We start from the raw sequence: 25,207 nt of genomic DNA, 5'->3' as shown, positions 1-25,207 counted from the left end.
GTGTCTTTTTGTTTGTTGGTGACTTTTTCTATTTCTCTCTGCTTATCACTTAATTCATGCCAATATATTAGCCTGTTAAGATGGGGGTTCTCTCCTAGATATTTTTAAAAGATCTTTTCAAAGGACAAAAATAATAACTTGCAAAACCAGTATGGTGGCTATTTTTTAAAGCAATAATTAAACATTTAAATTGAAGTCTTCATTTTTCTATAAGTAAATTTCTAGGTATCAAGCAGAAATACTATTATTTTTATAATATATATTCAAACACTAGTATTTGCTTTCAATATGTCCAAAAAGTTGGCAAAACCTTTCAAGTACTTGATTTGTGAAGGTTTAGAGATGGAATCTTTGAATCTATTCCTCATGTTAATTTCATTTTCTTTGCTCTTTTCCTCCCCATACCACATCCTTATAAGGAAACAAGCCTCTGTAGGATACCTTGAGGTTATGTGCATGGCAGGAGGGGATGGTGAGCCCACCCTCTCATGTCAGTGACATAGGAGTGATCTTTATGGATCCACCCCCCCCCACAGAGAAAACTTTTAAAATACTTTCTAAAAGGAGCTGTTCCCTCTTTCTTCCCAGGTCCTGAGCCACAGTTAGCATTTTGACCATCAACAGAAATTTTGAATGAGCAAGTAAAGGTGAAAAGATAGAAAGGAGATTGTTTAGATGGAGAAAATATTGAATTCATCTTACTTGTCAAGTAGTAGGATCTAAAACCCCCTTTGACTAGCATGGTTGTATCAAAAATTCCGAAATGCCAGATCCTTATAGACTCCACCATTCCATGTAGAAATGTTTTGCATTCTTTCAACTGAGTCATATCACCTAAATGCCTTTAGATGTTTTCCTAAGGACAAGATATTAGCTTGAACTATGTAAACTGTCCAAAATATCAAACTTCAATGCTTCTCACTTAAAATCTCTACTGATAAAATTTTCAGCAACCAATCTGTCCAATCATTGTCTTGCTATCTGCTTCTATCTTGCTGGGCGCTGAATAAGGAAGACTTGTTTGTGCCACATTTATGCAGTTACCACCAATGCCTAATCCCAATAGGGGCCATCGTTTTTTGTGTTACCTCCATAAATGAAGATAGGATATTGGCTGACAGCATGGAAATTAAGATAGCTCACGTTAAGATGCCACACCCACCACTTACTGGCTGTGTGACTTTGGGGAAGTTTTTGTTTTTGTGGTATTTTTTATTGAACAAATTTGTTGTTGTTGTTGGTGGTGGTGGTGATGGTACCAGGAATTGAACTCGGAGGTGCTTAATGACTGAGCCACATCCCCAGCCCTTTTATTTTTTATTTTAGGATAGGGTCACACTAAGTTGCTTAGCACCTCACTAAGTTGCTGAGGCTAGCTTTGAATTTGCCATCCTCCTACCTCAGCCTCCTGTGTAGCCAGGATTACAGGCATGTTCCACAGTGCCTGGCTCATTGTTTTATTTGTTTGCAATACTGGGGATTGAGGACTGGGATTGTGGGTCAGCAGTAGAGTGCTCACCTAGCACGGGTGGGACCCGGGTTCGATCCTCAGCACCACATAAAAATAAATAAATAAATAAGGATATTGTGTCCAACTACAACTAAAAAAATAAATAAATAAATAATTTTTTTTTTAAATTCTGGGGATTGAAGCCCAGGTTTTGGGCATGCTAGACAAATACTCCACCACTAACCTATATGTCTAGCCTATGGAAGTTACTTTTGAAATTTAAATGTTATCCTTTTCAAACTAATACAGACATATAATTTTTTAAAGCTAAATGATACCACAAACGTATAAGAAAATATAATTCCCTGCTTCATCCTTTAACTTTTCTCCAATTATTTTTAATTTGACTATTCAATCTTACTTTTAACTCCATGTTTCTAAATAGCATTCTAGACCTCTTTTTAATGATTTTTTTCATTTTCTTTATGATCAGTTGATTTCCCATAATGAAAGTTGAAGACTTAGCTCTCTAACACACCCCTCCTCACAACACAGTCTTTTTCACTCCCTTGTTCTCATTCACTCACTTTCCTTTCTCCCATTCACCCCATATGATTTTTAATTCAACTACTCTGTAATACATTGTTCGTAAAGTTATTATCAGTAAGTATTACTCTCAGCTGAGCTTCATAATATACTGTGATTATATTTCCTTTCTTGTATAACTTCTTGTTTTCCCCAAGTTAATAGGTTCCTCATTTTTTTACTGGGTTGGTTTTCTATATATCCTTTATTATGCAATCCCAAATCTTTCTAGAGCTATGAAAGGTGTATGTGTTTAAAGTGTTATATTTGAGCATGAGTTCAGTGACTATTATTTCTCTCTCTCTGAAACCTTTTAAGACTTTCTCAAGTGGTCTCAAATTTCATGATTTCAAACCCAGAGCTTCATACATGCTAAACAAGCATTCTACCACCTACCTTCATACCCAACCACATATTTGCCCATTTAATTGGAACTCTTTTTATTTTTTCTTTAATAATTTTTTTCTGTTTTTTGGTTTTTCTTGGTAGACATCTTAAGACTTGGTTATTGGAACTTATAAATTGATCTTCCAATTTTCTTCCCCCCACCCCATTTTCTATATATTTTCTGTCTGTACTTTCTGAGAAATTTCCTTGAAGTGTTCATTTTGTCATAGTTCTCATTTCTAAGAGTGCTTTCTTGTTCACTGAATATAGCTATTGGTATATAAATATATATTTCACTATATGATCTTACTTTGTGGATTTTTTTAACTCGGTATGAACATTAATTACAAGTCTTTGGAAATTCTCTTCTGATTTCTACGTTATGTTTCTTCTTCCCAGCTTCTTTTTTGTTTATCTTAGACTCTTTAATGCTGGAAGCTTCCTTTAATGTCTGGTCATCCTTGGCTATTGATGCATATGTAAGACCGAAGCTCTTAAAATTCCCTCCAAAAGCTGGCAGATGAGGGGAGGACCACTGAATGTGGCCTTCTCTTTAGGCAGATAAGGGACAAGCCCAGAATGTTCACTGCAGACCTCAGATCCTGAAATGTTGTATCTGTAACTCTTTTCTTTTGTAGTTCTTTTCCGTTTCCCTAGAGAGAATCATCCAGCTCCAGCTTTGGGGGAGGTATAAGCCTGCACACCAGGGATCTGGGAACTGAGGGTTTAACATGCAGCTTCCCTTAGACTCACCTGGTAATTGTCCATCGTTATCCTGCTCCTTAAATTTTGTTAACTGTTATTGTCTCTCCCCTATTTTCTTGCTCTTATGAATCCAAATTTTTTTATTCCCTCAAAATCATTTTAGTTGGGTTTATTAAGAACAATAAACATATATGTTTAATGTACCAAGTTTCTGGGCAAGTTTAACTTCTCTGTTTATTCATCTGAGAAATGGAAGGAAACAATAGCATCCCCTCACACAATTGGTGTTAAGAAGTCAAAAAATCTACTTAGGACTTAACTCTGTGCTTGGCACACAATAAGAAATATTAGCTCTGTTCTTAGTAGTAATAATAAATCATAGAACTGTCTATGAAGGGTCATCTGAAATGAGTTGAGTGTATCAATCAGTTTGAAAGGTCAAAAATGGCCTTTTGTACCATCTCTTTGAGGTAAAATGTTAATATCCATTTCAAGGAAGTTTTAAAAATGATGGTCTAAGCTTTATATCAAGATATTTTTAATGATGTTAATCAAAACTCATGCTTTTCATGAGATCTGAAATAAGTTCCAGATGACTAAGCAGTAAAAATCTTACTGCCAATGAAATTGTTATTTACTTAATATTTTGAGTTGACAACTGTTTTAACCAATTTATTTTTCTTCTTATGAGGCATTTGGTAAACCTGAAATAATACTAATTATAGAAAACAGACTTGGTAGAGTTGATTCTTCATTTATCAAGAATATTTATTAAGCACCTATGTATTACCCATAGCCTCTAAGCATTCTTCCTATAGCAAAACAGATCAGTAAGCAAACAGGCAATATCAAAAAGTAGAAGTGATCTCACAGACTTCATTGGCAACATGACAGTTGCCAGACAGATGACAGAACAGAGAAGCAGGACAGCTCTAAAACGTGGCTATGTCATTTTTATAAGCAGCACTATTTTTTAAGCCTTGCCTCAAAATGCCATCCATTTCCAGAAGTGCTTGTCTGTATATGTGAGTCAAAACACGTGTTAAACACCTGCCCAGTATGTGGAGCACTATATTAGCTGAATTACCCGATGTTGGTCATGTCCAGCCAAGTGGAGAGAGAGATATAACTAAGATATCAAAAACTTAAATCCCTGACCTGCCCAAGAGGTATTTTACCTTAGTGGTAGCCCTTTATGAGCCCAACTTTAAATTCCACTTTCAGTCTGAATTATTTAGTGACCAAAGGCAAGAATAGTGATGAAGAATATGAAGAGCTTAAAATACAACATTCCAGAAAGAACCACAAAAGTCTATTTTAGATTTCTTAGGAAAATCTTAGTCTTTTGAAGATGGAAGCAATGACTTCCTAACAACCTCTCATTTTTGCTTTGAGGAGCTAAGGTGATTCTCAATTAGGCTGAAGGTTCCAGATAAGAAAGTCACTTCAAAAGCTGGCAGATGAGGGGAGGACTACTGAATGCTCGATCCAAGGTGTAGGCCAGCACCAAATACTCATTCATCTCAGGGTTTTGTAAACTTAGATTCAGAAGATAGCATAAGTTAGACCTGTAGGTACTAAATAATCAACAAAAGGTAAAGTATCAAATCAAGTACACTAAATAGAAAGCTCCCTAAAAAAAAAAAAAAAAAAAAAAAAAAGCTCCCTAAGGGCGAGGAGTCACCCAGCTCAACTCCCTCAATCACTTGCATGTAGCTCTGTGGCAGAACAAGTCAATAAATGACTTTTAGAAACTTTGAGCATAGCTCATTAGAGCAAATCCCCAAATCATTCTTCAACATGAATGAATCCCTTCCATTCAACTTTGTGTCCCTGTACTTATCTTCTATTAGTTCATATGTGTTAGTATTGCTTCCTGTTAACGTAGTTTTTGAAGCCAGAGACTACTTTCACACCCTTCACAGGGTCTAGCACCACTCCCGGCACAGTATAAGTTAATTATGTGATTAACAAATGTGGTGACTGCAAATGTCCTCTGTCCCACAGCAGGCCTGGCCGAGTGGGACCCAACAGATCCTGCTTCCTTCAGCATGGCAGCAGCTGACTGGAGTGGCCACCCACACATCAGTGCAGCATGCGACTGTGATTCCCGAGACCATGGCAGGCACCCAGCAGTTGGCCGACTGGAGGTAAGCAGGAAACTTCAAGAGTGAGCGGTGTGCCTGGGATGGGAGGCATGTCCACCACGACGCAGAGATTACAGGACTATGACTACACTGTAATGGTTATTTTTAAAAAGCACCAGGATCTAAGAAAATCAGATTATTAACTTATGATTATCTGTTATTTTTCTACCCAAAATTAAGCTGCATCATTCAATCATCAGTGTTATTCACCAGACTCAGCTCTGCATGATTTTTGGTTTTTCTCAGAATTAAATTCCACTTTCAGAAAAGAAGGGTTTGTCACCAGTTAAAGAAAGCAGTAGAGAGTCCCCAAAGCCCTAAGCAATTCTAGAAAGTGTTCTCAGGATGTTTGGAGACATAAGCACCCTGGAGTCTATCTGACTTCCCCAGGGAAGGTTTGACAGATAGGATTTGTTGGAATGGCAAACTCTGGCATGTTTGTAGAGTGTGCTTCTCCAGTTACTAGTCGTGTCACACATTCCACTTCCCATAGACCCTAAAGACATCCAGGTGACCACCTGCCAGCACAACACACCCCTGTGAATTTCCTGAACTCCACCCATCCAAACACTGACTTCCTCATGGACATGCTGCTCTGTGGTTTTCATGGCCACTTCCAAGTTGTTCCCAACTCCTCACGACCCTTCTGGGCTGTCTCTCCTTCAGCATAAACACCAGGGCTGGTCACTCCCCTCAACCCTCTTGAGAGTCTCCATCCCACCTTGAAGTTACCCATAATTCCTTTTCTGACCTAAAAGAACATTTTTGATAGAGAGCTCTCTGGAAGAGGCTGACAGGTAGAGCTATAAGCGCCTGGTCAAGTCTCTATTACAGCTTCCTCCACTCTCCCTATAACTGACTAGTACAAGGAAGTGAGTGCACAGGCTGTCCCCACAGTCCCTCTCACTCCCCACACCTACCTGCATTCATTGGAATCACTTTCAACATCAGGTATAACAGACTTCCATTCTGGCTTTCTGGGACCAGGGCATGTTATTTAACCTTTATGAGCCTTGATTTCTCCTTCAGCAAAGTGGGGATAATGAGGCTTATGTCATAGGATTGTTGAATGGTTTAAATTAAGACAAAACACAAAGCACTTGGCCTGTATTTAACATGCACCACAGCAGTGCCTGAACATGACAGTCAATAAATAAGCCTGTCATCTTCTTTTTGCCCATTCACAGCAGTTCATGCTCAGCAAGACTGCTTTTCTTCCTCTAGCTCATTAGGAACAGCAACCAAGTGGAAAGCTGTCTGACCAATTGTTGTTCCCCCACCACCGCCCCTTTTCTCCTAAAAGACCACACACATGCCATACTCCTTTACTCCCTTGTCTTTCAGCATTTATAGCTCATTTAATTTCAGCAATATCATGCACTTATTCATGCATATTTTCTTAGGCCCCCCTCTCTTCTCTTTTCCATCTCTTAACCTAGCAATCACCAACAACATCCATAAGCAATGCACTTCCTTCCATTCTCTCCCGCTTTACATGTGGACCAAAGAACATCTGTGATCTTGACTAATAAACAAAAGAGCAGTACTAATGCTGGACTCGTTTCAAAGGAAAAGAACACCACATTTCTGTAGGGGAAGAGCAACGACAAAATAAAGAAGCCATAACATCAGTTTCTGAAGTCCATGTAAATGCCTAAGAGTATCAAAATTTCTACAAAAGTGTTCATCTGCTCCTTTTTTTTTTTTTCCTGTTCATCCTTTTCCCCCAAGTAGCAAAGGTAGAATTTGATTATTTTTAAAAAGTCAAGTAAATTCTTTGTAGCTTTTAATTATCTTATGTGTCAAGTGGACTTTCATGGGGAAATTTCTGAGTTAATCATCACTTTTAACATTTCTGTGGGGAAATAAGGTGCTGATCTCCATACAACTCAAATAATAAGAACTTTGAAATGTAACCCATTTTCAGGATGCAGGCTGCCAGTATTCCTATCAATATGTGTCTGACTGCTTTTAATTTTATTTAATACCAAACTCTATACACGTCCAGTCAACCTTCCGTAAATCTAATTGTTCATTCTGCAAGCGTGTAATTAACTGATCAGCTGCTATAGGCCTGTGCATTGTACCGGCCACTGAGGGAATTCCAGAGAACATTAACACTCACTAATGCCAGGAGAACGTGAGTCCCAGTCTTCAAAGTTTGTTTTTCGCATTAACTACCATTTCCTCATTAATAAAATCATATTACCACAACATCCTGTCTACCTCACAGAGTGCAATGAAAGAATCCACTGAAGGCACCTTATAAATTCAAAAATAAAACACACATTATTGTTCAGCATAATCACCTGTTCACTTAAAAGTTAGAGGGCATACTTAAGTCCCCAGAACTTGGAAGCACAGCCTGCACACTTGGCCTTCTTCCCACTTAAGTCCTGGTTCTCGCCAACCCGTCAGGTTCCTCCCGCCCCTTCAACGGGACGTGGTCGGCTTTTTTTTTTTTTTTTTTCTGTACCAGGGACTGAACCCAGGGGCTCTTAACCACTGAGCCACATCCCCAGCCATGGTCAGCTTTCAGTTAAAAGGTAACTTCATCCTGTAAAGGCACTGCTTCCATAAAAACCACCTCCTTTTCCTTTTCAGGAACACGCATGCGCACGGCAGCCATTACAATCCCATCATGCAGCAGCCCGCGCTATTGACTGGTCATGTGACCCTCCCAGCCGCCCAGCCCTTAAATGTGGGTGTGGCCCACGTGATGCGGCAGCAGCCAACCAGCACCACCTCCTCTCGGAAGAGTAAGCAGCACCAGTCATCTGTGAGGTAGGTGGTGAGAGCGGCCTGGGAGGTCCCTTCCCAGAGGTCTTGATGCTGAGAGCGATGCTTAGGAGGGGGGGGGGGGTGTCAGCATGCTGGCACTGGAGGGAGCAGCTCCTCCTGCAGAAGCCCCAGAACATGTATGGCCTGGCCTAGATGGCGCAGTCAGCACTCACTGTCACTCTGTGTGAGTGCAGCCTGCACTCTAGTGAAGCCCTGCGGCACCCTGAGGGTGGAGGCCCAGAATCACAGCACGTTCAGCACCTTAGGTGCTTTAGCCCCTTTTGTTCAGGGGGAATAGAAAATTATTCACTGATACTTGTTAAAGTGCAGGAAGGAAGATTTTATTCAGTACCATGGAAATATTACCAGGGATGCTGAACTAGGATCTTGCAGTTGGGGAGAGATTGGGCTGAGCTCTGCATACAGCATGGACAAGTGGGACTAAATAGCCAAGGAATAGTGTTGGAGTCAGAGGATTGAAAATTACTAAGAGGAAACATGAGGCTTAAGGGTTATTCTAGCTAAACCAACTGAAGGCAGGCCAAGGTAATTGGAATCACCTGGGGAACAGTGAAGGGTAGGGAACCTTGATCAGATATCAAGGATGACAGGCTCTGTCTAAACTGAATTAGCAAGGCTGTTTTCTTAGACTGGATTTTACAAGAAATACACAAGTGGGCCTAGGAGAAGGTTCATAGCCTGACTAAAGTTTGGCCAAGGAGAAAGTTTTTGTTACTTCTTCTCTCGAAAACAGCTTTGCCTCTGAAATTTCACTTTGGAAATCATTTAGCATAACTTTTTCAAAAATACTAGAGTTTGATCCTAACACTCCACAATAGAACTAGGGATGTAGCTCAAGGTAAAACATTTGCCTACAACGTATGGAGTGCAATCCCTAGAACTGAAAAAAAGGAAAAAAAACTTAAAGGATATATAACAATGAATCAAGATTTTATAATGTTGGATGGTCATGGCATGAGTATTGCCTGCAAGTCTATGCATGCTTGAAATATTTTGTTATTTTAAGTGAACAGGAACCAAAAACAAAAAGCAGAAATCCTAGAGGATTGTACTTTCTTTGAAATTTGAGGTCAGAAATTTTAATTGATTTAGCTGCTTCCTTAACTACAAACAATTAACTGCGGTTGATCCCATACACTAACAACATGACACTAATCTTTCCTATTCCTTTTAACTCTAGTCTCATCTTGGTGAACTCCTGAACAATCCTGCTGGAGGAACAGTTACATGCTATGTGATTAGGAATTGCCAGAGACTGTGGGATAGGAGGGGATTGCCTAGGAAGGAGCATGAGGGGACTTTTCAGGTGTTGAAAAAGTTCCATGTCTGGATTGTGGTTGGGGTTTATAAATATACGTTTGTCAAAACTCATCAAACTCTTCAGAAGCAGGAATTTTATGTATGTCAACTATACCTCAGTGAACTTTTAAAATATAGAGATTTCCAAGCCCCACCCTCAAAAAAAAAAAATCCTATAACCAAATAGATCCAGATCATGCAACCACAGAATTGTTCCTACATTTCTTCTAAGGGCACCAACTTAGAGGTATGTGGTTGCTTATTTGGAGAAGTCCAGTATACACAAGGTTTAGTGCATTTTGGTTTTCTGCTTCCTCATATAATTAAGCACCAGAAACTAGTCCTGCCTCCTTTCATTCTCAAAAATCAATCCAAAAGTTAACTTCCTACAAGTTGTTGTCCTTCTTCAAGAGTCCTTATTTGGGTGTATCTGACAACTCAGGGAAAATCAAATCAGTGGCAGGCCTCCAGAGTGCTTCTGTCTGGCAGCCCTGTGACAGCATACCCATGTCATTATTAGACTCAGCATCCACAAAAGCCGTCTTGATCCTCAAGCACTATCATGGCCAGCCACTCATGCAGTCACACAGAGTACTGGTCTGACCCAGGACTGTATATGCGTCCTTGTGGCTCACCTTGGCCAAATAGGGGCAGTAAGAACCCTTGTCCTCACCACCTATTTAGCAAGTCCCTCCCTATCCTCTCACTGTCTGGCTGGCCTCCTGAAAGTTCACTGCCTGTGCACTTCAAGATCACTGCAATTATAGTCCAAGCTATGTATTTGCTTATTTTTAAGTCCAATACCTTAGACAAAACAAGTGTCAGAGAGCAGAAAGAAGTCAGTGTGTCTGTGTCTGTCTGTCTATCTATCTCTCTATCTCTCTCTCTCTCATCAGATATTATGGCCAGGCCTACTTTTCTTTTCTTTAATATTTTATTTTTTAGTTGTAGTTGGACACAATACCTTTATTTTATTTATTTTTATGTGGTGCTGAGGATAAAACCCAGGGCCTCACACATACATGCCAGGCAAGAGCTCTGCCACTGAGCCTCAACTCCAGCCCCACCTGCTTTTCTTTAACACTCCTAAGTGGAGGTACTGCAGCTGATAGAATAACAAAAAATTTAATCTCAAAATCATATATTAGCAATAACAAACACATAGGCTTTTGATAAGTAAAAACACTGAAACAGTCTTATCAGTAAAACTTATTACCAGCCCCTGAAAAGGAATAAGCAGTGTAGTTAAAACTGGCTAGATAAAAAATTAAATAAGTCTATCTTTACTATTTTCATTTTACTGCCATTCCTTTAGCTAGAAGATCCTCTAAGGACATAAGGCCTAAGATTTATTATATATTGGCTTTGGTCTCTCACTTGTAGACACTACCAGGATCAGCAAAGGTTAGATGGGGAGGGAAAAAGGTATCTTTTCCCTGAAGTTACCAGAAACTACATTGGCTCACTTAATAAGGAATTTCAGTTCAATCAAAACCAAATTAAAAGGTTCCTTTTTAAGTGTATCTTTTCCTCTTGTTCTATTCCTAATTTTTAATTATAATTCACATAGACTGGCAAGCTCCCCACAAGGCTCAGGGATGAAAATCTAGAAAAATCGTTTTTCGTTTTGTTTTTTTTTTCCTTTAATACATATACACAAATACTTTAATGACCACATCCTTTTCCCAGAGGAGGAAAGGGGGAAAGCCGAACTTTAAATTCACCAAAGTTAGGACTTATAGGTCCAGAAACTCTTTAAGAAACAAGTGTTTTAGTATAATAAATGGTAGAACAACTATTAGCAAGGAAACAAAGCTTTATGAGGCCAACACCACTTCTCTCTCCACCCCAAACAAGACATAAAATCTATTGTGGGGTCACAGGATGGAGCCCAGAAAGCAGGACCTTAATCCTGAAGATGAAGACCACACTGAAGCAGACACAGCTGACTTCTGGTCAGGACTTAAACCCCTACAAGACCAGCCTATGGGTGCAGGTATAGGGAGCCAGACCAGAGCCCTGGGGAGGCCAAGCTGTTGTCCTCACCTGAAAGACCTCTAGGGCAACCACTTTTCTAATTACAAACTCAGTCTAATTGGTCCAGTCCTTGGACTTTTTTTTTTTTTTTTTTTTTGTAATGAACATTTGGTGACACTGGTGTTTCTAGAGTGGACTCTTTGGAAGGAGTTGCCAGGCCTGAGCTTCCTCTGCATGTGTGGTTTTGTCATTACAGAAACGTCTCCACCTGTGAAGTGTCCTCCTCCCAGGCCATCACCTCCCCTCAGCGATCCAAACGTGTCAAGGAGAACACACCTCCCCGCTGCGCCATGGTGCACAGCAGCCCAGCCTGCAGTACCTCCGTCACATGTGGGTGGGGCGACGTGGCCTCCAGCACCACCAGAGAGCGGCAGCGACAAACGATTGTCATCCCCGATACCCCCAGCCCCACAGTCAGTGTCATCACCATCAGCAGCGACACAGATGAGGAGGAGGAACAAAAACATGCCCCCACCAGGTGAGATGTGGCTCCTTAGCCTCCAAGGAAGGAGCCTGGGAGAACGTCACGTGTGTCGCCGGCTCTCCTGCCCTATTCCTAAATCTGGGCCATTTACATCTTCAAACATAGTGATTCCTCCCTGCTGACCCCTAAATTTTGGTTTTGTCATGTCCTTGGGTCTTAAACTTATTTCAAGAGACTGTCAAACAGATTTTCCATAATTGTTGAAAATCAAAATAATTTGAATCACTTTAGTCTTAAAAGATAGTTGCAGGCCCTATACATTTGACAAACGTGAGACCATAAAATCAGGCCCACAATGCCAGTGTATTTCAGCCTCCATAAGCTTCAGAATCTCTGCCTCAGGCTACTGAATTTACTCCCAGTTGGTTGGGACATTTCTCTAATATCGCCTTGGCTCACTCAGAATTCCAAGTAATTGTCCAATTAATCAGAAATTTCCCTGTGTCTGATTAACCCAATCTTTCAAACTGCCAGTTGGCTCTTCACCCAGAGAGCATTACTGTTTATTCCAAAGTAGTAATAATTCATTTTACTCTCTGTGTGCTTCCTGGAGAGAGGGAAGAAATATTTATTATATTTGCACAATATTAACCCTGGCACCAGAGCCTCTTTTTCTATGCCTTGTAGCCAGACTCCAATAAAACATGCTTTCAGCTTGCTTGGCTCAGGTGGCGCAGCCTGGTAAACCTTGGCCTTCTGCACCCCTAGGGGCCTTGGGGCCTCATAGAACCCCAAGTCTCACAACCCCGCCCTGCTGGTGCCTTTGCTGTAGAACCGAGGGTCAGGGAAGGCCTGCCACTCCCCCACCCAGCATTGCCAGTCGGCGCGCATCCCACAACTGGGTACAAAGCTCAACATTTGTAATTAGGCCCACAGTATTAATTCCTGATTGGATACAATGTAACTAATTAGTAATCACAAATCCTTTTGATTAGATAATAAATTCTCATGCTTGAAATCATTACAAAATGTACAGATAGACTGATTAAAACATTCTCTTTATAGCTGTTCCTGCATGGGGCATCCCTTCCCATCTTAATAATGAAGTTCAGTGGTTTGGGTATATTTTTCATGATAGGGATAGCATATTTCTCATTCTTTTTTCCCACCGAGTGGCTCAGCCTGATTTTCAGTATATTTCAGAGAAGAATGTAGTGGAGCATTTCTGATCCTGTCATTTGCCAGGTACCAAAGGAGACTTAAGGTCAGTGAGACCAGGCACACATTTGCAGATCAGTATTGCTTTACTCCCCACATGCTGATTCCAGAGCTGGTCTCAGTTCCCTTTTGATCACAGTCCCAAGTCGAGTTAGTGTTCCTTCCTTTCCATTGCCTCATCCTCCCCACCAAGAAGGCTGTGAGTTCAGTCTTCACGTGTGAGTTCAGTCTTCATGTGGGCTCAGTGGCCCCTTCACAAGAAGAAAGGCTCTTCCCAGCCCCAAACTGGACACTTGCTTAGGACAGCTCGTATACATTTGTATCATCGTCATAAGAAGGCCCAAACAAACTTGCAAACAACTGGAAAAAAAAGTGAAAGTAATTTAAAATCTAGTGATCAGGTAGAATGGAATATGATTTTGGAGTCTGAGATTTGAGTTGAGCCAAACTCTGGACATTGAAGTGCTAAGGAGAGAATTAAATAGTGCCTGAGGACAAGATGCTCTCTCTGCACCAGTCAGGGCTGGAGAGACAGCAAAGCCAAAGCACATACCCACTTCCCTAGCACTCCCAGGCCCCCAAGAGCAGCAGAACTGAAATGCATAGTGGCTCGTGAGGACTTGATGGAAATGACTGAGAGACTCCAAGGAGGCAAGCAGCAGTGGACGGGCAGGTGACCTGCGGGGAACCACCACAGATCATGGCAGTGGGCTTGGTATGCTAAAAGCATAACGGATTGCTTGCCTGGCCCGAGATAATGAAAATGTACCAGGGTCATTCCACCAAAATGGCAAGCTGTAGGTCGACCAGAGTGATGTTGAAGGTCTCAGATGCCCATAGCTGTGACTGGCAGCTCACAGAAGATGTGATAGCAATGTTTTCTGGAAAGATAAATGGCTGTTGCCTTAGAAAATGGTTCAGGACCCTGAAAGATAGGAAAGTATATTTGAGTTTGAGTCTACATGGAATAAAAAAGAAGCCAGTAGCTGTCTTATTTATAGAGAAACTACTGTGTAATTGTGATCACATTATTATGACTATGTTTAGAAACGAGAAAAAAATGTGGGAGGAAATACAATTACTCATTCTTAGAAATCAGAAAGTCATAAAATTTAGCACAGTCAATGTTTATTGGCTTCATCAGTGTAAGATATTATGTTGGGCACTGCAGGTGTAACATAAATAAGGGAGCCGATCTCTGTCCTCATGAGGTACACAAAGGAATAAGCAAGATAAGACACATACAAATCATATAACACAAAGCAGAACATCTTTCCAAAAAAACCAGCAAAGTACTAAAGGGATCTGAAGGGAATGTAACTTAAGGAGATAGCACGGGAGGGGACTTCTCAAGGTCAAAAGACTAAGCAGTTGTGTACAAACATTAGAGGTGGGGTTGCAGATTCAGGTGAAGTAATTTATGGTGCAGAGCTGCAAAGGCAGGCACATAGGAGGAGTCCCAGTCAGGAAGCTTCTCTAAGAGAAAACAGGACACACAGAGCAAGGAGATTTCAGGATACAAGGGGAGATTGTTAAGGGGTCTCCTGTTAAATAGGGATGGTATGCTTCATTATGAGGTAGTAAGGGACTCAAGGGAAAGGTTGGTCCTGGGAAAAGAAGTATCACCCCCCAGTGCAGCTAAGTAGGAGTCCACTACATCTCCTACTGGACGATGTTCCTTGCCCTTCTGGGTTTCTTGGTTTGAACAAGGGAGACCTCTCCTTAACCCTGATCATCCTTGTCCACCCCCGCTAACCCAGATCGCTCCTATGCCATGAGCATTGTGTTCCCAACTTTATTTCCTATTTTCTACTTACACTAACGCTAACATTTCTGGTTCTCAGTGCTTGTCCTGTAACTGCCTGAAATGCTGGGCACTACCCCTGATGTGGGTCAGCCTCAACATGACAGTTGGAGAGTCGGGAGCCAATGATGCTCATGAGAATGACAGTGCCCCTCCCTCCAGAGTGCCTTGGCACCAATGTGGGGCAAGTGATGAGGCCACCTTTCCAGACCTCAGGGAGAGTCAGTAAGTCTCCAAGACTGGGTGCCATCGCCTAGAATTCTTAAAGAATTTCAAAATAAAACCACTATTCCTGACACCAAATATGTGGCACTTTAGTTGCCAGAGCAGGTGGATGGTCATGATTCCGACTTGTAAGGAGAATTCCAGAGCATGCAGGAGGCAGCCTAGGAGGTGGTGAACTCAAGAAGGGTATCAAGTGCTTTCGCCAGCACTGCCCTCTTTGTCAGTTACGGGGTGTAGAGGCCACATTTCCTTTTCCCATTTGATAGATGAAGAAGCCCAGGCCCAAGAAAGGAAGTGACTTACCCAAATTGATTAATATTTAATTAATATTAATATTAAATTATTAAATAGCAGAATTGTGATTTAGATGCCCTGAAGAAATGGCAAGCTTAATTAGTGACAAAAAAAACTGATTTATCTTCAGTCATTAACAATATAATTCTGTCCTGCACTCTTTTGTGACCACCACTATGTCCTGGTAGGACCTACTGTGTGCAGTGCACCATGCCAGGGATGTGGGGAGGTTAGAGTGTTGTACACTGAGCCCCACTGAGTACTGGGCATTCATCAGTAAGCTGGAGCCATCTCAGGAGAGGGACATAAATCAGCTCTTCTAATTCTTTGAATTTTAGTGGTCAGACCACAGAAGAGCCAATGGACTCTGCTTTTTCAGTGAGTCACTTGTTGGTCTAGGGGTTTCATTGGTTGTGTCTAGAGAATTGGCGTCAACTCAGAAAAACTAAATGATAGACATATTTTTCTGTGGCCCCCAGGAATAAGTAGTAGAACTATAAAATATTTATAGTTAACTTAGAGAAGCATCTGTCTCCATATGCTGAGCAAGCCCTCTTTTCTCACCAAAAATTTCCTCAGACAAGAGTTTGCAGGTGCATGTCTGATTCATCCAGACCCTCCTGCCAACCTTGCCTCGTGCTGAAACTGCCACACAGAAGCCCAACGTATGGCCTTCCAGTGTGAGGATAGTTTTTGAAGTGTGTAACTATCAGTGCTCCAGCTGCTCGTCCATTCTTCATTATTCACTCATATATTCATCCGTACATTACTTAAAAGGCCCTGGCAGATAGGTTGTTGCACTTGGGTCACCGGGCACTGCTGCATTCTGCACTTCACAAAGACTGTTACAGCCATTGGAACAAAAATGTAAACTGTAAAAAAAAAAAAAAAATGGTTCATAAATATCATTCAGTTTTTTAGGATTTTTTAGTAAAACAGTCGTTTGAGTCACTCTTAAAATTAGATGTGGGGTTGCAGAATACATATTAAAAAAAATTAGCCCCAATCATTTCCTCCTTTATATCAAATTGTAAAACCAGAGGAACTAGTTGGAAAACCAAATAACTGCTGCTCAAAAGACTTTGGTCTAAAAAATAGAGAGAGGTGAAAAAAAACGCACTCATTTATTACTACCTGAACAAAAATCAACCCAAAGTGGAGTTCGTCTTCATTGCCACCCACAGCTCAGTTGCTCACGGCTGCCCTGTGCTGGTTAAGAAGGCCACACAGCCAAATCTTGCAGGCACAGGAGCATCCTATTCCAGCTAGAGTGAAGAAGCAAAGGAATCAGACACACAAGATCATTTTAAGGGTCTTTGTTGCCTGTCCATTTTAACACACTTCCAGAGTTGAAAGATGTTTCAATCGTATGATGCATCTGGAGCAATGAAAGGCCTTTGGTCCGGCCAACTCACAGCATCCTCATTACAGGGTCCCGTTCACTACACTTGAGTGGATGAAGTGGAGCGGCTTAGGAAATAAGCAACACTGTGCCCTACTGTCCATCCCCAGAAGCTTGTCATGACACTTTGGCATTACAGAAATGTCACTGATGTGTGGCAACCTCCTGGCTGGCTCCTTGCCTTCCACAATGAAGAAAGAGGCAGGGACAGGGAGGAGTGGATACATCAGGCAGGAGGACTCAGTGGACAGCCTGCCATGGTGAGAAGTGAGTCAAGCTGTAGAAGGAGGGAACAGGACTGCAGGAGAAAGTGGGAGAAGACATCTTCTTCCACACCATCCAGTGGGTGAGGACAGGGTGACTTCTCGCTGCTCCTTCCAGGTCCTTGTTTCTGATTTCTCTGTAAAGTAGTCACATAAAGTACGACCTTAATGGTGATGTTTGATATAAATATGCAGACTATATGATTGAATGGAATGTACGTACCAGGTTAAAATGAAGGGAATTTTCACTGATGACTTTAAATCAAGAACTACCTAACTCATCAGAAGGAGCACACTGGCATGAAGGCAGTGGCTTCAGCTCCCTCTCCTCACACAAGGCCAGATTAAAAGTAATCAGCTCTGGCCTTAAAATAGAACAGTGTGGGAACAGCAGTGAAGGTGACTGAGTCCGTATCTCTCCTTCTCATCAGCTGAGAAGTTCTGTGTGCAAACCATCCCAGGTCCCATGCTCAGAAAATACCACTGTCATGAGATAAGGCCCTGGAGGAACCAGAAAAAGGAGTTTGCATCATTTTACATTTTAGGTGCTTGCTGGGTACTTCACTAGGGAGACAGAGGTTTGCAGAGCATCATGGATGAGAGATCAGGTGCTGCCTTCAGTCTGACTCTGCCCCTTACCAGCTCTGTGACTTTAGGCAACCAAGTGACCCAAGCTTGCCATGTCTGCAGTTTATTGCCTTTAAAATATTCTTTGTTGCATAGTCTTGCCAGGAGGATCAAAGGAGATAATATGTAAACAGCACTCTGAATGGTAGTTGGTCTACATCCAATAAATATTACCTATATTTGGCAATCAGTATTGTGGTGATAAAAGAGTAGTATTTTTTTTCATATCTAGTGTTGACTATGAAGTCAGAGTGAAAGAAGTCATGGAAAGTTTACTGGAGGAGATGAGTTTTGACCCTGGTCTTGAAGGATGAAATTGACTGAGATTAGCAAATAGAAATCAGAATCACATTCCAAGCAGGGCCCTGCAGAGACGGGGTCACGGGTTTGCACCTGATCCTCTGGCAGTGTGTTCTCCATTGGGGCTGATTTCTTACTTCTTAGCTCCTTATTTCTTTTCATCATTTTAAAATGATGAAAATCATCTATTGCCATGACAACACAATGCAATTGTGTGCTCTTACAGCTTTGCTCCTTATTCAGAAGTGATGTCTGTCAAGGCCATTTGAGCAAATATTTCATTTCTCATTGTACTTCTATCAGTCTCTCTCACTTCCATTAACCAACTCGTAATGGGATTGATAAGCTATCAATAATAATTAGACTCAATAGTGGAATGAATCCCAGTAGTCTCAACACATAGGAGCCTAAAGAATCTACAGTAGCATCTCAAAAGTGTGCTCATTTTTAGAGTGACTCATTTAGCAGCTTCCCATTGTTCCCTAATCTTCGTAGCATATTTAGGTAGAACACAGAGATTTCTAACAATAGAAGAGATCACATATAAATCCAAAAATAAAAGTAAATCAGCATTACTGTATTGTTCATATTTGCATAGGACTCCCCAGCTACAAACAAATGAACAGTACCCCTGAAGAGTTTATAGAGATCAAGTAGCACACTTCTATTTAGAAGAAAGTACATCTGCTGGATAATGGATGAAATAATCTACATATGTCTGTTAAGCCTAAACTATTGATTGTATTATTTAGTTCTATAGTTTCTTTATTTAGTTTTTGTTTGGAAGATCTGTTCAGTAGTGAGAGAGGTGTGTTAAAGTCTCCCAGTGTTATTGTATTCTGGTCTGTTTGACTCTTGAAATTGAGAAGGGTTTGTTTGATATACATGGATGCTCCATTGTTTGGGGCATAAATATTTATAATTGTTATGTCCTGCTTATATATACTTCCCTTGAGAAGTATGAAATGTTCTTCTTTGTCTTTTATGATTAACTTTGATTTGAAGTCTACTCTACCTGAAATGAGAATGGAAGTCCCTGTTTGTTTACACAATCCATATGAGTGATAAGTTTTTTCCCATCCTTTCACCTTTACCCTGTGGATATCTTTGCCCATGAGGTGAGTCTCTTGAAGACAGCACATTGTTGGGTCTTGGTTTTTAATCCAACCTGTCAGTCTGTGTCTTTTGATTGATGAGTTTAGGCCATTAACATTCAAGGTTATTATTGAGATATGATTTGTATTCCCTGTCATTTTGATTTATTTCTGGTTTTTGATTTGTCTTAGTTTCTCATTTGGTTGAATATCCCTTTAATGTAGATCCTCCCTTTGCAGGTTTTCACTTTTTTTTTTTTTTCATTTCATCCTCATGGAATATTTTGTTGAGAATGCTCTATTATGTAGATTTTCTAGTTATGAATTCTTTTAATTGTTGTTTATGGAAGGTTTTAATTTCATCTTCAAATCTGAAACTTAATTTAGCTGGATATAAAATTCTTGGTTGTCATCCATTTTCTTTCAGAACTTGAAATATATTATTCCAGGACCTCCTAGCTTTGAGGGTCTGGGTTAAGAAATCAGTTGAAATCCAAAATGATTTCCCCTTCTATATAATTTGATTTTTTTTCTCTCCCAGCCTTTAAAATTTTATCTTTATTCTGTGTGTTATTCATTCTCATTATAATGTGTCTTGGTGTGGGTCTGCTATAATTTTGTACATTTGGGATCCTGTAAGCCTCTTGTATTTGATTTTGCATTCTATTCTTTAGGTTTGGGAAATTTTCTGCTATTATATCATTGAAAAGATTGTGCATTCCTTTGGTTTGTATCTCTGCTTCTTCGTCTATTCTGATAACTCTAAAATTTGGTCTTTTCATGTTATCCCATAATTCTTGGATATTCTGTTCATGATTTCTTAACATCTTCTCCCCATGTTCAACTCTACTTTCAAGATTATACATTTTGTCTTCATTGTCTGAGGTTCTGTTTTCCAAGTGGTCTAGTCTGTTGATGATGCTGTCTATTGCATTTATAATTTGGTTTGCCCAATCCTTCATTTTGAGAATTTCTGCTTGGTTTTTATTTTTTCACAATCTCTAACTCTTTATTGAAGTGGTCTTTCACTTCCTGTATTATTTCTTTGATTTCACTTTTTATACTGTCCTTTACTTCACATATCAGTTCCACTATATACAGTCTGAACTCCTTCTTGGACATTTCTTCTGCTGTGTTATCAGTGGCTTCTGTTATTGAAACATCTTGGTTTGCTTGGGGTGCTTCATTCCCTTGTTTTTTCATGTTGTTAGTGTGTTTTCCCACCTAAAAGTATGGATCTAAGGCAGGATAAGTTCTGCCCTGTAGATCTGTTGTGTCCCTGAGGGTTTCCAGCACTTCACCTTTACTGGTGAGGCCCATATCAACAGCACCCAGTGTACACAATATATAGCCTTAAACCTAATAGCTCCCACTAAGGCGTCTACTGCTTTCTCACATTAAACCGAAATGATGAGTTCCGTAACTATCTACAGTACAAACAGAATATTTGTTAAAACGATTTACAATTTCAAATGGTAGATGAGAGAACAGAGGTAGTGTAGTATGTAATATTCATGAGGGAAGAAGAGAAACGTGAGATGTAAAAATGCACAGGAAGAGTGGAAGAGGAGCTGACAGAGTTTGACTGTTAGTTCGAGAAAAGTAAGAAAGACTATAACAGACAAAAGAGAGGAAGATACGAATAAAGAGAAAAAATTAAAGACATAAGAATACAAGAAAAATGCAAAACATCATTCATATGTCATGGTCCTCCACACAGTGATGCATAAAAAACATCCTGTTCTAAATATGGTAGAGAGATTAGTGAATCAAAAAATAAAATAAAATAAATCTTGCTGGAAAGTCGAACTGTCTCTGTCAGTGTTCAATAGTTTCTTAGCCCTGTCTCTGACGACTCTTGGGACCACCAAACCCCGATCAGCCCTCGCAAACCCAGTCTCTATCCCACCGATCTGGGCTTCAGATACCTCAGGCTCAGCCATACTGCAGTCCCAAGATCTCAATGCTGCTCCTACTTGCAGAGAGACCACCAGGGATACACTCATGCAAAGGAGCAACCCCGAGATGCAGCAGCACGACAAGGGCCACAGCACTCTCAGCAGAAAGACCCCATGCGCCTCGAAACCTGCAGGCACCCGCACACTGGACCTGGAGGTCCCAGCTGGAGTCCCCAGACAGAGACCTTTGTGGTGGTAAACCTGCTAGCACCCGGACCCCAGGCCCTGGCTGGTCTCCCAAAATGGGTGCAGCCACGTGCAACCAAACCTGGAGTCTCCCCCAAAGCAGTCCTCTAGGCTATGGTAGCAGCTGTAGTGGTGGTGGTTGTTGGCAGCAGGTCAGCAGTAGTGGCTGCAGTGGCAGCTACAACTGCAGCTGTGGGGGAGTGTCACCAGGCAATCTCTGGGGGTCATCAGCAGTGTCAGCTTCAGTTGCATTCAGGGCAGCAGTTTCTTCTGTGGCAGCAGCACCCAGAAAGAAGACCTCCAGGTGACCTTAGGCTGGCAACAGCAGAATCAGAGGCAGCAGCAATGGCAGTAGTGGTGCAGGCAATGGTTGATTGACAGGAGACTTCTGGTTCAGTGGCAGTGACCACGGAGGTAGCATTGGAAATCAGGTCTGGGGTAACTGTTGTTGTGCCCAGAGAAGAGGCCTCTGGGCATGGCAGCAACGGTCTGTGGCATAATAAATCTTGAAGGGACCCTCACAGCAGATCCTTTAATGCCACGAGTAATCTCTTCCACCTTCCCTAGTAGATTTCAGAATGGGCTGGAGGTGACTGGATGTCCAGGGTCACAGGATGAGGACACCAGTTTCTAGAACACTTTTTAGGGAGCCAGCCTTTGTCTTGATGTGATGTCTTCACCCAGAGCATGCACCTGCGATAGAACACATCCACTTTTCCTAAGATGGCCAGAGGAGCCACCGTGTGTTCAAGTGACTGTGACCAGAGTCCAGAGTTGAGGGAAGGACAGGGTGGCTCTGCATCCCATTGGGAACAGGGAATGCATGGAGTCATGGCTCCCAGCGCTTCCCTGAACCTGGGCATACTGTGTGCAGGTGGGAGGGGCTCCCTTGAGTGACAGCCTATCATAACACAGTACTCACAGACCAGCAGCTGCGGCCTTCTCTGGGCCCTGCCTTTTTAAGGCAGCTCTCCTCCTGTCCCTGTTCCTTCTGGAGTTGCCTCCTCCCCCTCACTCAGCTTTCCAGCTTACCTTCCTTCCTCCTACTTCCTAGGCTCGGGGACCTTTTCCTAGAGCCCCATTTTCTAATCTTGTGGTGTATAGCAGTTCCTCTTCCCCCCAGGGGCTACATTGAGCCCTGCTGCACTCTCCAACCCCAGGCACCGAGACCCTGGGTCCCATTTGCTTTCTTATTTTGGAATGAGCCCATGGACTTTTTAAATTGAGACATAATTCACATACTTTATAATCCACCCATTTACATGTACAATTCAGTGGGGGTTTTGTATATTCATTTTTTAAAATTATGGTAAAATGTAGAATCTAAATTTACCATTTTAACCATTTTAAGTGAACAATTGGATGACATTAATTATACTCACAATATTGTACAACCATCACCAGTATCTATTTCGAGCTCTCTTTTTGCTACAACCAAAACTTCTATACTCAAAAGCAGTAACTCCCCATTTCTCTCTGCCCCCAGCCCCAGTCTGTGGCACTTCTAATCTATTTTCTATCTGTATGGATTCACCTATTCTAGATATCTCATATTTGTAGAGTTATACAAAATTTGTTTCTGGTTTCTTTCACTTAATGTTTCGAAGATTCATCCATAGTGCAACATGTGTCGGAACTTCATTCAACCTTAGACTGAAGAGTACTCCATTGTATGGATGTGCCACATTTTGTCACTTCATCTGTTGATGGACACTTAGATCGCTTTCACCTTTTTACTGTTGTGAATAACACTGCTGTAAACATTGGCACAGATACCTGTTTCAGTTTGTCTTTCACTCCCTTCAGGCACATGCCTAGAAATGGAATTGCTGGGTCACATAGTCACTTTATGTTTAGCTTTTAGAGCATTAAGCATTTGGACTGTTACAAGTGAGAAATGTGGGGCTGGGGATGTGGCTCAAGCGGTAGCGCACTCGCCTGGCGTGCGTGCGGCCCGAGTTCAATCCTCAGCACCACATACCAACAAAGATGTTGTGTCCACCAAAAACTAAAAAGTAAATATTAAAAATTCTCTCTCTCTCTCTCTCTCTCTCTCTCTCTCTTTTTAAAAAAAAAGTGAGAAATGTGGGTCTTTATTAATTAAAATGTATCTATTTTATCTAAGTTAACGGGAAGTGCTATAATGTATGCAGCCAATTCATTCCTCACCTTCTTTTGATTTCTTAACAATTATCATCTGTGCGACTCATTTGACAGTTAATCACGGAAGACTTTGTGACATCCATTATTCTCTTTAACTGCTTATTTTAAAGCTTTCACTATTTAACTTGTCGTGTTGTCATACAGTCTCCCCCTGAGATTTTAATCTTGAGGGCAGAGACATGTATCATATTGCTTTGTAAGGTTATTCCTGCACACTCAGCATAGGTCTCAATGATTCTTAGCTGGTGACTTCTCGCTGTCTTTCTTATCAATCTTCTGGCTTATGCATAGGCTAGAAGAGAAGGAACTTTTCCAGCTAGTCCTTGCCCTACTAGAATTCTCTTTGCCTAAATAAGTTTTTTTTGTAATCCTAATTAAAATAGCACAATTGGGTAGCCTTTATCCAAAATGCTGAAGACCAGAAGTGGATTTCAGATTTTTTTCATATTATGGAATATTTGCGTATACATAATGAGATATCTTGGGGAGGGAAGCAAAGTCTAAGCACAGTATTTATTTGTGTTTTATATACACTTGACATACATGGCCTGAATGTACCTTGAAACTTCATACAATATTTTTAGTATTTTGACTGTGACCTACCACCTGAGATCAGGTGTTGAATTTTCCACTTTTGGCATCATGTCAGCACTCCAGAGGTTTTGGATGTTGGATTTGGAGGCTAGGGATACTCAACGTAGAATAATAGTAGCTAATTTTTATGGAATACTTACCCTATAGCATGCACATGCACTATTCCAAGCCCTCTACTTCTGTTTTCTCACTTAGTTCTCAGAACAAATCTCTGGCATAGCTGCTATTTTTTTTTTAATATTCTTAGTTGTAGGTGGACACAATACCTTTATTTTATTTATGTGGTACTGAGGATTGAACCTAATACCTCACATGTGCCAGGCAAACACTCTACCACTGAACTATATAACCCCAGCCCATAATTACTGCTCTTACCTATGTTTTATTAAGGAGGCAGAAGAATCCCAGAGAGGTTGAATAACTATGGAGGTCCTGCTCAGCACATACCAAAGTGAGGCCTCTGGCCCATGTTCTTACCCACAGACCCATTTAGGGATCTTCTGCTCAGAGCCAGAGAGGACACCATGTGCAGCCTCTGGAGGAATTATCCAGATCAGATGTCAGTTGTGCTGGATACCAGGAGCAGGGACCAGGCCCTCGCATGGCCTTTACAACACCAGCCCTTCCAGCCTCCTCTGCTTGCCTTCTACCTGGACACCCCGGGCCATTGAATGTGCCCACTTCCATGCTGCCCTTTGAGTAGCAGAGATCCCTCTTGAAAAGAGATTGGTCTGGCCTGGCCCTTTGATGTTGGGCAAGACTCCTTGGGGGGTCATTGGGAGTCCGTCAGGCTCTATAAATACCAGAAACTGACCACCTTGCTTTGGCAATTATTTCTGAAAAACAAATGATCAGTATACAAAAATAGAACATCCATTTATAAAACTTTGCACAATAAGCAATAAGTCCCACATCCATCACCCTAACCCTCTCCCTAGGTTGGGAGGCAGTAGGACTGATTCCCAGAGAAACCCACTAACGTAAATATCTCTGAACAGAAGGTACTGGCCAAGAGCCATCCCGCGCCAGCTCCACCCTGCTGCAGATGAAGTTCCAGACAGAAGATGCCCAGGGATTGAGAGCGACTTCCTCCCACCTCAGCATGCAGGAGCCTTTCCACCAGGCCCTAGTGCAGTACCATCTCCTCCCTGATCTTGGCCCAGGCGATGCGGAAGCTGCAGGATGGTCAGACTTCCCCTAAGCAGGGGACTCCTGGAGGTCCCAGTGGCCTGCCCACCAAGTC

General features: G+C 41.4%; 1 protein-coding gene across 8 annotated transcripts in view; it reads left to right on the top strand.

Moving 5' to 3' along the window:
• HIPK2 (homeodomain interacting protein kinase 2) overlaps positions 1 to 25,207 on the top strand; it is a 196,980-nt gene that overhangs the window by 88,028 nt on the left and 83,745 nt on the right. For 7 of the 8 annotated variants that reach the window (XM_081287445.1, XM_081287438.1, XM_081287441.1 and 4 more), the window contains exons 9-11: positions 5,135 to 5,277; positions 7,879 to 8,058; positions 11,609 to 11,890. In XM_081287445.1, the coding sequence (XP_081143571.1) occupies positions 5,135 to 5,277; positions 7,879 to 8,058; positions 11,609 to 11,890 (605 nt within the window). The remainder of the gene's footprint in view (positions 1 to 5,134; positions 5,278 to 7,878; positions 8,059 to 11,608; positions 11,891 to 25,207) is intronic. The other variant, XM_081287444.1, reaches the window with a different exon arrangement.

Source organism: Spermophilus citellus (genome assembly GCF_964194105.1).
Source record: "Spermophilus citellus genome assembly, chromosome: 3".
Classification (NCBI taxonomy): domain Eukaryota; kingdom Metazoa; phylum Chordata; class Mammalia; order Rodentia; family Sciuridae; genus Spermophilus; species Spermophilus citellus.
This window is presented reverse-complemented; position numbering and strand designations above follow the sequence as displayed.